Source organism: Perca flavescens, chromosome 22 (assembly GCF_004354835.1).
Source record: "Perca flavescens isolate YP-PL-M2 chromosome 22, PFLA_1.0, whole genome shotgun sequence".
NCBI lineage: Eukaryota > Metazoa > Chordata > Actinopteri > Perciformes > Percidae > Perca > Perca flavescens.
In genome coordinates this window covers 28,725,099-28,742,598 of record NC_041352.1, presented here as the reverse complement: position 1 = coordinate 28,742,598, position 17,500 = coordinate 28,725,099, and the positions used below count along the sequence as shown (strand labels likewise).

Genomic DNA, 17,500 nt, shown 5'->3' with positions numbered 1-17,500 from the left:
TTATTCTAAGTGTCTGACAACATTATGGGATGGATCCCTACAGAGATAGACCTTTTAGTTAAAGAGTAAGATCCTTTTAGTTTAACATGAAACAGCCCCAAAATCACCATCAACAAACTACACCAGACTCCATGTAAATAATCAGGACTTTTAGCGTGTATAGAGCCAGCCTATCTCCACCAGACTCCATGTAAATAATCAGGACTTTTATCATCATAAAACACACTTCATTCAAAGTGGACAGAAACTAAAAAAAACTAACAAAAGCCGTCTTGGTTCATCTTTCCACTGTTCCAACAATCACCACTCTGGTTTGGTTGAAATAAACCCTTAATTCACCCATTTACATGTGGAGATATGCTGGCTCTATACACGCTAAAAGTCCTGATTATTTACATGGAGTCTGGTGGAGATATGCTGGCTCTATACACGCTAAAAGTCCTGATTATTTACATGGAGTCTGGTGGAGATATGCTGGCTCTATACACACTAAAAGTCCTGATTATTTACATGGAGTCTGGTGGAGATATGCTGGCTCTATACACGCTAAAAGTCCTGATTATTTACATGGAGTCTGGTGGAGATATGCTGGCTCTATACACACTAAAAGTCCTGATTATTTACATGGAGTCTGGTGGAGATATGCTGGCTCTATACACACTAAAAGTCCTGATTATTTACATGGAGTCTGGTGGAGATATGCTGGCTCTATACACGCTAAAAGTCCTGATTATTTACATGGAGTCTGGTGGAGATATGCTGGCTCTATACACGCTAAAAGTCCTGATTATTTACATGGAGTCTGGTGGAGATATGCTGGCTCTATACACACTAAAAGTCCTGATTATTTACATGGAGTCTGGTGGAGATATGCTGGCTCTATACACGCTAAAAAGTCCTGATTATTTACATGGAGTCTGGTGGAGATATGCTGGCTCTATACACACTAAAAAGTCCTGATTATTTACATGGAGTCTGGTGGAGATATGCTGGCTCTATACACACTAAAAGTCCTGATTATTTACATGGAGTCTGGTGGAGATATGCTGGCTCTATACACGCTAAAAGTCCTGACTATTTACATGAAGTCTGGTGGAGATATGCTGGCTCTATACACGCTAAAAGTCCTGATTATTTACATGGAGTCTGGTGTAGTTTGGTGATGGTGATTTCGGGGCGGTTTCATGTTAAACTAAAAGGATCTTAGAAGTGAATGATCTGCAGTACACTGATCATATAATGTGTAAATGTACAGGAAGGTGTTAACAGATTATTTTACTGAAACACTTAGACTCTGAAATTCAAGCTGTGTGTGTGTGTGTGTGTGTGTGTGTGTGTGTGTGTGTGTGTGTGTGTGTGTGTGTGTGTGTCTGTGTGTGTGTGTGTGTTGACCGCAGTTTGAACCCAAAACTTTGGATCTTCTTTAAAACGACTGTCAGAAAGTTCACTTGACAGTCAGACAGACACACACACACACACACACACACACACACACAACTCCACTGTTTGTATAAACAAGTGTTTTACATAATGATGTCGTGGAGGCGCACACACACACAGACACACACACACACACACACACATCACTGACCTGTTATATCTCTCCCTCCATTCTCAGTATTGATTTCTGTATTGATCCGCTGTAGGCGGCTGATCGTCTCCGTCCAGAAACACTCCACTTACCGCTGATTACCACACACACACACACACACACACACACACACACACACACACGTTAACCTCCGTGCCGAGAGGAAGAAGAGGAGGAAGCAGGATGAAGAGCTCAACATCTGACATCACTGTGAACGGGGATAAATTATATTGGGCCACAGAGAGAGGAAGTCCCGCCCCTTCCTGTGTCCACCGCGGGACTGTACTTAAGATAAAAAGTGTCTGGTAGTAAGAAGGTGTGGTACCAAACACACACACACACACACACACACACACACACACACACACACACACACACACACACACACACACACACACACAACAAAACACACACAGACACACACACACACACACACACACACACACACACACACACACACACAGAACAGACACACACACACACACACTGTAACACGCACACACACACACACACACACACACACACACACACGTACACACAAACACACACACACACACACACAGTAAAACACACACAGACACACACACACACACACACACACACACACACACTGTAACCGTATACACACACACACACACTCACACACACACACACACACACACAAACACAGTAAAACACACACAGACACACACACACACACTCACACACAAAGTAAAACACACAGACACACACACACACACACACACTGTAACACGCAAACTCACAGACACACTCACACACTTACACACACACACACACACACACACACACACACACACACACACACACACACACACACACACACACTGTAACAGAAACACACACACACACACACACACAGAAACACACCAAGACACACAGACACACACTGTAACAGACACACACACACACACCCACACACACACCCCCACACACACACACACACAAGGACACACAGACAGACACACACACATACACACACTGTAACAGACACACACACACACACACACACACACACACACACACACACACACACACACACAGACACACACAGCAGTAATCCATCAATCCCACAATGTTCTGTAAAGGAGCTGCAGATCAATAAAGTTTTTCTAAATTTCTAAACGTGAATTCATGAGGCAGATTCAATCCAACCGTCCAATCAGCCGGCAGCCGCTCAGACTGCATGATGTCACATTAACTCTTCCTGTGTGTGTGTGTGTGTGTGTGTGTGTGTGTGTCTAAAAGCTCTGTAATATAACCTGCTGTGAAAAATCAATCTGCATTACACACACACACACACACACACACACACACACACACACACACACACACACACACACACACACACACACACACTCCTCCACACCTCCTCATGAGTTCTGGGAACTTTTTAAAACCAGAACCAGAGCCCTTAGAGAACTTCCGGCGCTAGTATTCAGGGCCCAGGGGAAGTAAAAACCAAATCTCTATTTCTCTACCACTACCAAGGCTCTAAATATCACCACACCTCCTCGGTAGTATAACGAGGGTCCCTACATGTGAACCCACGCATTGAGGACTTTGTAAGTGTACAGACAGTTTATTAAAAAGATAGATTAGGAAGACATTACCGTTCTCGTATGCAGGCGATCACCGTCTTGGGAGCTAACTAATCTATCTTTTTAATAAACTGTCCCAAAGTCCTCAATGCTTGGGTTAAGACGTAGGGACTCTCATTAAGCTACCGTGGAAGTGTGGTGATATTTTGAGCCTTTTTAGTGGTGTATAAATAGCGATTTCATTTTACTTTCCCTGTGCCCCGAATACTAGCGCTGTAAGCTAGTCAGCGGTCAGCGCTAGCTTGTTTTCAAGCTACAAACCCATTAGCTTAGCATGAAAACATGTCCCAGAGAACGACAGAGTGGGTTATCATTATTAAAGGTGCCCTGCCACATGTATTTCATGACTTTGTGGTGATGTCTGAAGGTCTACCATGGACTCTGTAACCTTGGTTACCTTCTTTCAAGCCATTCTAGCGCGGTATAGAAAAGCCTGCAGCTCGATTTGTGCCAGTTCTCATTAATATTCAACGAGCTAAGCTGTCTGAATCTGATTGGCTAAGAGCTAGCCAACGAGAGCCTGGCTGTCAGAATCCTTTACCCAGCCCAACTGGACGAGCTCATGAATAGTAATGAGCTCAGGCAGTGTGATGTCAGACTGACCAGCTGTTGTGATTGGTCTGATTTCTGTTCAGTGTCCAGAGCTGACAGAGGAGGTAGCAGTTCATCTTCACATTCACCACATAACACACACACACACACACACACACACAGTAAAACACACACACACACACACACAGTAAAACACACACAGACACACACACACATGGACGTATGGAAGTAAAAACGGTTTTGTATGGCAGGGCACCTTTAACACCTATAGGGGCGTTTTGCACCAGAGTTGTCCTTTAAGACCTCATCGAGGTCCTCCAGAAGCCCTAACACATGGACAGGTCCTGCAGGTCCTCTTCAGAGTCCTGGGACCCAGACCTCCTCCAGATCTAGAATCTCCTAAACCCACATTTAGAAAAGTCCTGCCAGACTGATGTCATGAAGTGGTGTATGTATGACACGCCAATTCGTACGCCATTATTGGCGTGTTATCAAGACGCATACCGGCTTTTTAGCGTGTTTATCAACGCCGTGGGCCTCCGTTGACTTACATTACCTCGGGATTGGGTGTGAAGTGACGCCATAGAGAGTAGTATGTAAGGGAGAAAATCTGCATATGGAGGTTGGTCGGTAACCTGACTCGGCATATCCATCTGGGAACTTATCGTTGGAGAACTTTTGGGAAGGGGCGAAAATCCTGGTTAGCTGATTGGATAAACCATCTGTCTATCTACCACCTATATGTTGGTGATAGACGGGCCAAATCAACCAATCAGATTAACGAAGCGTATGAAAATACAACCAGAAGCCTGGCTACCCCTGCTGCTGCTGCAGGCTAAGCATAGCTCGTTAGCTCAGCAAGCTAGCAACATGTCGGTAAAGGAGATTTGCCGTTTGTGTAACGAGAATTAGGAATAAAAGAATAAAAGGCCCCATTTCAGGTTCCTGGTCCATATTCCAAAAGAAGGATCCAAGAGGAAAAAGCATTACCGAGCAGCTAACAGAATTGGAGCTACCGCTGTCTGAAAATCCTGGTTAGCTGATTGGATAAACCATCTGTCTATCACCACCTAAACCCGCCTCAAACTCAACGCTGATTGGTCCGTCGTTTGGCGTTTGGCAAACAGCTCCAAAGTTTCTCTATCTCAAGATGCCAGACTGATCTGAGAGTGGAAAACTGGAGCTCAGCCAGATCAGGACCCTCTCACGAGGCTAGGATTGTGTTAAAAGCTGACGAAAAGTCAACGAATAGCAGCGTGGCATGGTTTTTGTTTCCTTCAAGATGTTTTAAAACAAGGTTTATTAAAGCGCCCATATTATGCTCATTTTCAGGTTCATAACTGTATTTTAAGGTTGTACCAGAATAGGTTTACATGGTTTAATTTTCAAAAAACACCATGTTTTTGTTGTACTGCACAGCTCTCTCTCACTGCTGCAGATCCTCTTTTCACCTGGTTTCTGTTTTAGCTACAGAGTGAGACCTCTTTTCATCTTCTTCTGTACTATCTTTGATTGCACTCGCACATGCTCACTAGCTCAGACCGTAGAGCATGTCAGCTAGCTCCATAGACAGTAAAAGAAAGGCTGTTTCTCCGACTTCAGTCAGTTCCAAGGCAGGGTTAGCTGGGTGACTTCTTCTAAACCAGGGAGCACATGGAAGTAGTTCTTTTGGAGATTATGGTGAACTAGTGTGTGTTGTAGCATTCCTTTCTATTGAGAACGACGTAGCATGCTAGCTTTAGCATGCTAACGCTAACGCTACGAGCTAACGGTTGTGGTTAGCCAGCTCATTTTGGATTGTGACGTCACAGTCTGAGCCGATTTTGACCAGGTCACCAGGAGACTGAAGACAGGACACATTCAGAAACTGTATCTCACTCAGAACACCATGGAGGGATTTGTATGTGTGGAAGCACCAGAGACACAAAAGAACAACCCAAATCCCAGAAAAAGTGATTTTTTCATAATATGGGGACTTTAAGGTCGAAGTGGCATCTTTTACTCCCGTCCAGCTCTATGTGCGAACTGAAGAGGGTCAAGTAGATGTGCAGTCTTGGTCAGGAGAAGTCAGGGCCACAGGTCTGAAATCATTAAGAACTTTAGGATAGTTAATTTTTGGCCACAGGGATGACTATCAACTGCTTCCAACTCTTTGGCACCCTCTGTAGGTTAGGTGAAAGCTGGAAGATATGGTGAAAGATGGGGGCTAATTGTTCTGCACAGGAGGAAAGCAGCCGACTACATATACAATCAGGACCGGGGCTTTTTAAGGTTGCCCTTCTTTTCAAACTGAACGGGGTTTTTAGAGATATTGATAGATTGGTGGAATCCTCAGTCCAGATCAGGACGGTCTCACCAGGCTAGGTGGTCTGGGGGGGGAGGATGGGTCAACCACAGGACCTTCACCCAGGAGACCGGGGGATCAGGTCCCGCCTGTGACCACGTGTGATGTTCCCTGAACTCAACCGCAGCTTTCGTATGGCGATAACATGCGGCGTGTTTGTGTACGCCCGCAGACATGCACGCAGATGGCTGAATATGTGTACAGATAACACGCTGCTTGGCTTTGGTAAGTCGGCGTGTATATTTAGTAGAGATGTTCCGATACCAGTATCGGTATCGGCTCCGATACTGCCTAAAACGCTGGTATTGGTATCGGGAAGTACTGGAGTTTATGCACCGATCCGATACCACGTAATAAAGCCCTAAAGAAAATCTACATTAAAGTAGTTTATTTATGTTCTTTTTCCGTTATAACTGACTGTCAGACTGGATAATAAAAAAAAGTTCTACGACATTCATTGTTTGTGTTTGTTCATGTTTCACAAAGAGTTTAACCTGAGCCAGACAACAGAGATAGAAATCATATCCCATCCATACAGAGATAGTAGTATACAGCTGTTATACATCATATCATCATACAGAGATAGTAGTATACAGCTGTTATACATCATATCACATCCATACAGAGATAGTAGTATACAGCTGTTATACATCATATCATCATACAGAGATAGTAGTATACAGCTGTTATACATCATATCATCATACAGAGATAGTAGTATACAGCTGTTATACATCATATCATCATACAGAGATAGTAGTATACAGCTGTTATACATCATATCATCATACAGAGATAGTAGTATACAGCTGTTATAACATAATGAAATATATGACACTCTGGTATCGGAATCGGTATCGGGAATCAAAAAAAGTGGTATCGGGCCATCTCTAATATTTAGGGGAAGTCATGATGTCATGTTGGTCCTGAAGTGCAACGCGTGCCGCGTTAGACACCTTTCTGGTGTGTAAAGATGCCACGCTCACGCCACGCTCACGCCACGCTCAGGCCACGCTCAGGCCACGCTCAGGCCACGCTCAGGCCACGCTCACGCCACGCTCAGGCCACGCTCAGGCCACGCTCACGCCACGCCAGGCCACGCCACGCCACGCCACGCCACGCTCAGGCCACGCTCAGGCCACGCCAGGCCACGCCAGGCCACGCCAGGCCACGCCACGCCACGCCACGCCACGCCAGGCCACGCCACGCCACGCCAGGCCACGCCACGCCACGCCACGCCACGCCAGGCCACGCCACGCCACGCTCAGGCCACGCCACGCCACGCTCAGGCCACGCCACGCCACGCCAGGCCACGCCACGCCACGCCAGGCCACGCCACGCCACGCTCAGGCCACGCCAGGCCACGCCACGCCACGCTCAGGCCACGCCACGCCACGCCACGCCACGCTCAGGCCACGCCACGCCACGCCACGCCACGCTCAGGCCACGCCACGCCACGCTCAGGCCATGCAGACAGTGTGTAGCTGGCCTTATAAACCCTGCTGGAGGACTGGCAGCCTGGACCAATCAAAAGCTTTCACTGAGTTTATTCAATTATGAAATGCGATCGGTCAGAGATCTGTGTCAGGGTGTTCAGCACTCAACTCAACTACAACAGGAGGTCAATAAGGTTAATAAGGGTGTGTGTGTGTGTGTGTGTGTGTGTGTGTGTGTGTGTGTGTGTGTGTGTGTGTGTGTGTGTGTGTGTGTGTGTGTGTGTGTGTGTGTGTGTCTGTGTGTGTGTGTGTGTGTCTGTGTATGTGTGTGTGTGTGTGTGTGTGTGTGTGTGTGTGTGTGTGTGTGTGTGTGTGTGTGTGTGTGTGTGTGTGTGTGTGTGTGTGTGTGTGTGTGTCTGTGTGTGTGTGTGTGTGTGTGTGTGTGTGTGTGTGTGTGTGTGTGTGTGTGTGTGTGTGTGTGTGTGTGTGTGTGTGTGTGTGTGTGTGTGTGTGTGTGTGTGTGTGTGTGTGTGTGTGTGTGTGTGTGTGTGTGTGTGTGTGTGTGTGTGTGTGTGTGTGTGTGTGTGTGTGTGTGTGTGTGTGTGTGTCTGTGTGTGTGTGTGTGTGTGTGTAATAAGAGTAATTGATGGCTTCCAGTGATTCAGCCCCCGAAATAACAAGGTTTCTCTTCTCGTCAATACTCTGCAGGCCATCACACACACACAAACACACACACACACACACACACACACACACACACACACACACACACACACACACACACACACATTGACATCTGTCTGTTGGTCCTCAGGGAGTATTTACAGCGTTCCCTCCTCCCTGGAACCTTTATAAGAGTCTGAATAAAGAACCAGCTGGCTCTCACTGAAGGCATCAAAACTATGAATGAACACATATGGAATTATGTACTTAACAAAAAAGTGTGAAATAACTGAAAACATGTCTTATATTTTAGATTCTTCAAAGTAGCCACCCTTTGCTTTTTTATTATTAATAAGGGAAATAATTCCACTAATGAACCCTGACAAAGCACACCTGTGAAGGTAAAACCATTTCAGGTGACTACCTCATGAAGCTCATTGAGAGAACACCAAGGGTTTGCAGAGTTATCAAAAAAAGCATGTCTGTATATATGTCTGTACATATGTCTGTACATATGTCTGTACATATGTCTGTATATATGTCAGTGGAAAGGTCTCTTTACTTTCCTAATTTTCTTTTAACTGTGACCTTTTTTAAACAACAAGAACAAACACCAACCAATAACCCCCCTCCCCCAAAATGATGCTCCTGTTGAACGAGGGTAGTTGAAAATCCCAAAAAAAAGCTAAAACCATACTCCTGCTTTTTGAAATGTATTTGTATCAATCAGGATTTAGAAAGCATCATAGCACAGATGAAAATGGTGAAAATTACTAATGACCTTCTTACTGCTGCAGACAAAGGACTTGTCTCCATTCTTGTTTTACTAGATCTTAGTGCTGCATTTGACACTATTGACCATACAATCCTGTTACAGAGATTAGAACACTTAGTCGGAATTAAAGGAATTGCACTAAGCTGGTTTAAGTCTTATTTCTCTGATCGATCTCAATTTGTTAATGTTAATGATAAATCCTCTAAGTACGCGAAAGTTAAACATGGCGTTCCACAAGGCTCGGTGCTTGGACCAGTTTTATTCTCCTTATATATGCTTCCTCTAGGCAATATTATTAGGAAACACTCAATTAACTATCACTGCTATGCGGACGACACCCAATTATACTTGTCAATCAAACCAGACGAAACCAGTCAGTTAGCTAAACTTCAAGCATGTATTAAAGATATAAAATCCTGGATGACCTATAATTTTCTGATGTTAAACTCTAACAAAACTGAAGTTATTGTGCTGGGACCTAAACACCTCCGAACTTCATTATCTAAAGACATAGCTACTCTGGATGGTATTGTCCTGGCCTCCAGCACTACTGTCAGAAATCTAAGAGTTATTTTTGATCAAGATATATCCTTTAACGCCCATCTAAAACAATCATCGAGAACAGCCTTTTTTCATCTTCGTAATATTGTCAAAATTAGGAATATCCTGTCTCAAAACGATGCGGAAAAACTAGTCCATGTATTCGTTACTTCCAGGCTGGACTATTGTAATTCCCTACTGTCAGGTCCTGTCTGACCCTGCAGGCGTGAAGAGGAAGTGTCTGCAAGAGGCTTCAGATGCAGAAGTTGCTTTGTGTAACTGTCTGTCTGAACCTGCACAGCTGGAAAGAGGAAGTGCTGTTGGGGCCCTGTATACATGCACTTGGGGGCTAGGCTCTGGGTGCACAGAGGGGAGGAAAAGGTTACTGCTCTGACCTAGTGATGAAATGAGCTGTTAGATTTTATGTTATATAGCAACATGCATATGTATATAGGAAATATCGTCATATGAGGTGTTTCTACGTATATCCAACCTGATGCTTGTTTTAAGACTGTATTACCATGTAAGGTGAAAACAAAGGTGGAAAAACACACCTCGCTGTGATGGGGGGTTGAACCCCAAGAAATGTTCATATAAAAATGGGTGCTGAGCCAAAAACTGGCTCTCTTGACCTGAACCCTTGCTGTAGGGACATCCTGTGTCTTGGAGCCTTTTTGAGTGATTGAACTTAGTTGATTTTTCCTTTTATTCTTTTTTTTTTGCTTTTAAAAAAAAAAAAACCACCTGTGTCCGTCTTGAACACGGTGACCCAAAAAACCTTGTAAGTCTTTTTTTGCCGTTTTAGAAGACTTTTTTCTCCTTTTTCTCCACTTGACCCGAGTTGGCTTTAAAAGAAAAAATTATATTATGCCTCGATAACAGTCACATCGCTCCACACTCCAATATTTTAAAGTAGTAGTAATGTTTCGAGGTCAGTCACATAACCAATAACACATTATCCACAGAATCTAGACCAGTGGTTTCAACCTTTTTTGAGCCACGGCACATTTTTTACATTAAAAAAATCCTGCGGCAGACCACCAACCAAAAATGTTTCAAAATGACACATTGTACCGAAATAAGATCAGAATCTGCATTTTTCCTTTTAAAAATGTATTCATCAGGCTTACATCGATGATCTGGGCCCTACTGTTTACATCCTCTCACTGCCACCAGCTGGCAGGAGTTCAACAAGGTCATTATTACGCTATACTGCCTCCTACTGGCACTGAATGGTATTTCATTTCTCTGCCAGTCATCACACACACACACACACACACACACACACACACAACCATACAGGCTCACACAGGCTCAAACACACACACACAGGCTCACACACACACACACACACACACACACACACACACACACACACACACACACACACACACACACACACACACACCATACACACACAGGCTCACACACACACACACACACACACACACACACACACACACACACACACACACACTCAGTCACACACACACACACACACACACACACACACAGGCTCAAACACACACACACACACACACACACACACACACACAACCACAGGCTCACACAGGCTCAAACACACACACACAGGCTCACACACAGGCTCACACACACACACACACACACACACACACACACACACACACACCATACAGGCACACACAGGCTCACACACACTCAGTCACACACACACACACACACACACACACACACACACACACACACAGGCTCAAACACACACACACACACACACACACACACACACACACACACACACACACACACACACAACCATACAGGCTCACACAGGCTCAAACACACACACACACACACACACACATATTTGCAGTAACGCAATAAATGAAAAATTGTTGGACCAAAGTAAAATAGGATCATTTCTCACAGTGGTTGGAAATCACTGATCTAGATCGGGCTGCCACATTTTAATAAAGGTGTTCTATTACTTTCTAAGATTATATGTTATTTCCTCTAAAGGCACATCGTTATTAATTTCTAAAACCATTTAGTCATGGATGGGGGGGGGGGAATCAGACTTCCATGTGACGGTAACACACTTTCTGGGATTCACTGCCAGGGCTATTTCCAAAAACATTTTATTAGAAATTTGTCAAGTGGTTTATCAATTTTTATAAAGTTCTCCAGCCAGCAACATTGTGGGTCAACAGGTAATGAAATCTGATTAATCTTAGACACAATGTCCCAGAAGTCCATCCAGAAACCTCCCCCCTTCTCTAACTGACCCTAACGCTGTCTCTAGCTCAGTCTCCCTCCACCCGTCAGTCAAATTATCTCAAGTTCGGTAAATAAACTCCTGGGAATAAAGCGGAGTGGGTTTCCATCTCCGTCACACATGCTGTTTTAGCGATTAAATTGGTATATGGAAAAGATTTGAGACATTTTAAGGTGTTTCCGTTCATTTTTGCACTGAATCGGAATGAAAACATTCAAGCAAATTTTTACGAACAAAGTTTTTCTAGACACAAGTAGTTCCGATGCTCCGATGGGCCTTTGGCCGAGGATCTGATCCAGCTCATCAGAAAGGTGAACTCTCCTTTTTGTCCCCTCCGGCACCGCTGAGGGACACCTCTCTTTGTAGAGACAGGTATCGCTGTTAGAGCTCCTTCCATTCACTCCGCGGGACGCCCCGCGGCTCGTCCTGACCTTTGTTGGTCATTTCCTTCGCCAGTTCCTGATAAATGATGGCATCTCTTAGATTGTTGCTATATCTAAAATAGCCGTTATATTTTGCTTGTAAATTAAATTCAGAAAGTCTCTCGTCTCCTCGTTGGTCCACTTCCATCATGTCTCTGTTGACGCCTGTCCTGTGTGCAGACAGAGAGGAAATACTGGCAGGAAATGGACTACAACTTCTTCTTCTTCATTTTGTGGCGGGTTGCAACCATGAAATGACCTTAAAACTTCATCACAATTCATTAATTTATTTGGCAAATAACGTTTCCATCAGCGTTTATCGCATAAGCCGATCTATATATCGATCAAGAGAAAGTCAGATGAGACTGAACGTATTTCCTTTGAGTCGATATTCATGAAATTCTAGCGAATTTTACTGTTTCCATGACGTCACTTTTCATTCGATATATCACTTAATTCAGATAAAACAATCAAGAGCTTGAAAGTTAGTCACATTTTTACTAAAAGTAAGTCAGTCTCTGGATTCATGTTCAACATTTAATGATGATGAAATGACACAGAGACAAACTTTAAAACGTGTAATACTGTCGGCACGGCGCCTCTCTGATGATCACCTGACGGCACACAGGTGATTACATCATCAACAGGTGATTACATCATCAACAGGTGACCTTAGGGTGAGTCATCGGCCGTCTGACAGGTTCGGGACTCAGGGAGGCTCCTGGTTCAAAACATCTCTAAAATCTGTTAGAATGCTGATCACTCACACACACACACACACACACACACACACACACACACACACACACACACACACACACACACACACACACACACACACACACACACACACACACACACACACACACACACACACACACACACACACACACACACACACACACACACACAGACACACACACACACACACACAGACACACACAGACACACACACACACACACACACACACACACACACACACACACACACACACACACACACACACACACACACACACACACACACAGACACACAGACACACACACACACTCCAGGGCTCCACTAACTTCTTGCCTTGGTTGTACTGGTGCGACTAACTTTTTTTATTTAGGTGCACCTAAATCTTTCCTCGCATCGTCGTTAACGCTGAACAGCGATACACGATATATAGCTCTGTACTTTTTACAACGTGGGCTAAATGTTCAGTTTTAAATCAAAAGAAGAGATTAAAAGAGATTGGGATTAAAATAAAATGCAATGACAGGGTTTCCTTTTACCAGTTTGAAAATATAGAGCTGCAACACATGTAACTGAAAGTTATCTAAAATAAATAGCCTAGGATAGATAAAAAAAAAAAAAATATATATATATATATAGATAGATAGATAGATAGATAGATAGATAGATACTGTATATATATATATATATATATATATATATATATATATATATATATATATATATATATATATATGAAAAAGCTCCTTCACTTGTTTTCAACAACAACAGACAGGATAGCTCAGTTGGTAAATATAGAGGTTTGACTCCGACCTGCGGCCCTTTCCTACATGTCACCCCCCTCTCTTCTCTTTCATGTCTTCAGCTGTCCTATCAAAATAAAGGCCCAAATCTTTAATAAAAACAAAGCCCGAGGAGTGTGATGGACTGAAGCGTATGCTAGGCTACTCAGCGTTACACCCGTCTAGTGTCGGTTATGAAATGTCTGTATCGTCACTGCGCTGCATTTTTATGACCTATGATCCAGCAGGCTCCGTCTCACACGCCATTACTCAACCAACTGAACTTAGCTGCATTTAATAACTTGTAATGTGTTTTTCGCCGAGGCCTCCGCAGTAACCGAGAGCTACAGAGCCTTGTGAAAGTATTCGGCCCCCTTGAACTTTTTGACCTGTTGCCACATTTCAGGCTTCAAACATAAAGATATAAAACTGTAATTTTTTTGTGAAGAATCAACAACAAGTGGGACACAATCATGAAGTGGAATGAAATTTATTGGATATTTTTCTTTTTAATAAATAAAAAACTGAAAAATTGGGCGTGGAAAATTATTCAGCCCCTTTACTTTCAGTGCAGCAAACTCTCTCCAGAAGTTCAGTGAGGATCTCTGAATGATCCAATGTTGACCTGAATGACTAATGATGATAAACAGAATCCACCTGTGTGTAATCAAGTCTCCTGCTCTGGGATAGTCTCAGAGGTCTGTTTAAAGCTCAGAGAGCATCATGAAGAACTAGGAACACACCAGGCAGGTCCCAGATACTGTTGGGGAGTAGTTTAAAGCCGGATTTATTAGAGTACAGACCACTGCAAATCTACGAAGACCCGGCTGTCCCTCTAAACCTTCAGCTCATACAAGGAGAAGACTGATCAGAGATGCAGCCGAGAGGCCCATGATCAGTCTGGATGACCTGCAGAGATCTACAGCTGAGGGGGGAGACTCTGTCCATAGGACAACAATCAGTCGTATACTGCACAAATCTGGCCTTCATGGAAGAGTGGCAACAAGAAAGCCATTTCTTAAAGATATCCATAAAAAGTGTTGTTTAAAGTTTGCCACAAGCCACCTGGGAGACACACCAAACATGTGGAAGAAGGTGCTCTGGTCAGATGAAACCAAAATCAAACCTTTTGGCAACAATGCAAAACGTTATGTTTGGCGTAAAAGCAACACAGCTCATGTCCCTGAACACACCATCCCCACTGTCAAACATGGTGGAGGCAGCATCATGGTTTGGGCCTGCTCTTCTTCAGGAGGGACAGGGAAGAGGGATGGAGCCAAATACAGGACCATTCTGGAAGAAAACCTGATGGAGTCTGCAAAAGACCTGAGACTGGGACGGAGATTTGTCTTCCAACAAGACAATGATCCAAAACATAAAGCAAAATCTACAATGGAATGGTTCACAAATAACCACATCCAGGTGTTAGACTGGCCAAGTCAAAGTCCAGACCTGAATCCAATCGAGAATCTGTGGAAAGAACTGAAAACTGCTGTTCACAAACTCTCCATCCAACCTCCCTGAGCTCCAGCTGTTTTGCGAGGAGGAATGGGAAAACATGTCAGTCTCTGGATGTGCAGAACTGATAGAGACATACCGCCAGCGACTTACAGCTGGAATGGAGCTACAAAGTATTAACTTAAGGGGGCTGAATAATTTTGCACGCCCAATTTTTCAGTTTTTTATTTGTTAAAAAGGTTTGAAATATCCAATAAATTTCATTCCACTTCATGATTGTGTCCCACTTGTTGTTGATTCTTTACAAAAAATTACAGTTTTATATCTTTATGTTTGAAGCCTGAAATGTGGCAAAAGGTCGAAAAGTTCAAAGGGGGCCGAATACTTTCGCAAGGCACTGTACCAGCAGAAACACTGGTACCAAATACAGGTTTCCTCTCATATCTAACAATATACAGCTGTGTTATTAATACAGGTTTCCTCTCATATCTAACAATATACAGCTGTGTTATTAATACAGGTTTCCTCTCATATCTAACAATATACAGCTGTGTTAATACTGTAACAATTCATACTGTAGACGGATGAGACGGCTTTCCAGAAGGAATGGGTCATGTAACGCAACATTAAACCATATCCATATAAACCATATCCATATAAACCATATCCATATAAACCATATCCATATAAACGACATCGCTTCGTTAGTGGAGAGGCAGCGGATGAGAGGATGTTAGGTGCACTGGTGAGACCTGGGAAACATCTTAGTCCCACCCTGGTCACACTCTAGAGCCCTGCACACACACACACACACACAGAGACACACACACACACACAGAGACACACAGACGACACACACACACACACACACACACACACACACACACACACACACACACACACACACACACACACACACACACACACACACACACACACACACACACACACACACACACACACACACACACACACACACACACACACACACACACACACACACACACACACAGAGACACACAGGCACACACACACACACACACACACACACACACACACACACACACACACACACACACAGACACACACACACACAGACACACACACACACACACACACACACACACACACACACACAGACACACACACACACACACACACACACAGAGCCTGTCACGTTTTATAACAATGTTCATTCCAGGATCTTGTAGCTCGTTCTGGGACCTAAAACTCCCCCCCACCCCAAACATGAACACAGAGATTAAACTCTCCTGTTGGCTCTAAACCCCCCCCCCCTGCCCCTCCCGCCCCCCAGCCCTGTCCATCCTGGGCCTGGAGCCTTTAAAAGAGGCTGATATGAGCCTGTAAAAGGTCCTGAGAGAATCAGCTGATGTGATGAAGATAAAAGCAGACGGACAGTCTTCAGCCCCCAGCTGCCACTGTTGCGCCTGGGACGCATCGCAGATCGCCATGGAGACGTAACCCTTGGGTCCCACGGGCTGGGCCACGGAGAGACACTGACCCACCGAGACCTGGTAGAGACGGTTAGACTTCTGTAGGACAGACAGAGAGACAGACAGCCAATCAGAGAGCAGGAGAGACAGAGAGGCAGACAGCCAATCAGAGAGCAGGAGAGAGACACAGACAGCCAATCAGAGAGCAGGAGGGGACTTCAAACTACACATCAATGTGTGTGTGTGTCTCTTTGTGTATGTGTGAGTGTGTGTGTGTGTCCATATGTTTGAGTCTGTGTGTGTGTGTGTGTGTGTGTGTGTGTGTGTGTGTGTGTGTGTGTGTGTGTGTGTGCCATCTGTGTGTGTGTGTGTGTGTGTGTGTGTGTATGTGTGAGTGTGTGTATGTTGTGTGTGTGTGTGTGTGTATGTGTGAGTGCGTGTCTCTTTGTGTGTGTGTCTCTTTGTGTGTGTGTCTCTTTGTGTATGTGTGTGTGTATGTGTGTGTGTGTGTGTGAGTGCGATCTGTGTGTGTGTGTGTGTGTGTGTCTCTTTGTGTATGTGTATGTGTGAGTGTGTGTATGTGTGTGTGTGTCTATATGTTTGAGTGTGTGTGTGTGTGTTGCTGAAGCTTGTTGTGTTTTATCAGAATACCTGACTTTAATATCTGGTTATTAATCACAAAATATCTTTATCGTGATATTCAAAAACGTTAGTGCTTATATTCCCCATATCCTGCAGCCCTAGTTCTGATCACGCTGATTGGCTGAATCCTCACGATAGACAGCTGGGATTGATTCGCGATTGGTCGGGCGGGAGTGTGGGCGGGACTTGGACACCTCGGCTGTACTCGGGACACTTCTGACACACACAG

At 44.3% G+C, this 17,500-nt stretch overlaps 2 protein-coding genes across 2 annotated transcripts in view; both read right to left on the bottom strand.

The window, feature by feature from the left end:
- Positions 1 to 10,720, bottom strand: part of chodl (chondrolectin) — a 30,664-nt gene extending 19,944 nt beyond the window's left edge. Inside the window, 2 exon segments of the mRNA XM_028569036.1 lie at positions 1,592 to 1,678; positions 10,678 to 10,720. Coding sequence (XP_028424837.1) covers positions 1,592 to 1,678; positions 10,678 to 10,720 — 130 coding nt within the window.
- A 5,735-nt stretch (positions 10,721 to 16,455) lies between these two features.
- The window catches only part of galnt11 (UDP-N-acetyl-alpha-D-galactosamine:polypeptide N-acetylgalactosaminyltransferase 11 (GalNAc-T11)), a 27,398-nt gene continuing 26,353 nt past the window's right edge, over positions 16,456 to 17,500 (bottom strand). Inside the window, exon 12 of the mRNA XM_028569035.1 lies at positions 16,456 to 16,728. Coding sequence (XP_028424836.1) covers positions 16,456 to 16,728 — 273 coding nt within the window. The remainder of the gene's footprint in view (positions 16,729 to 17,500) is intronic.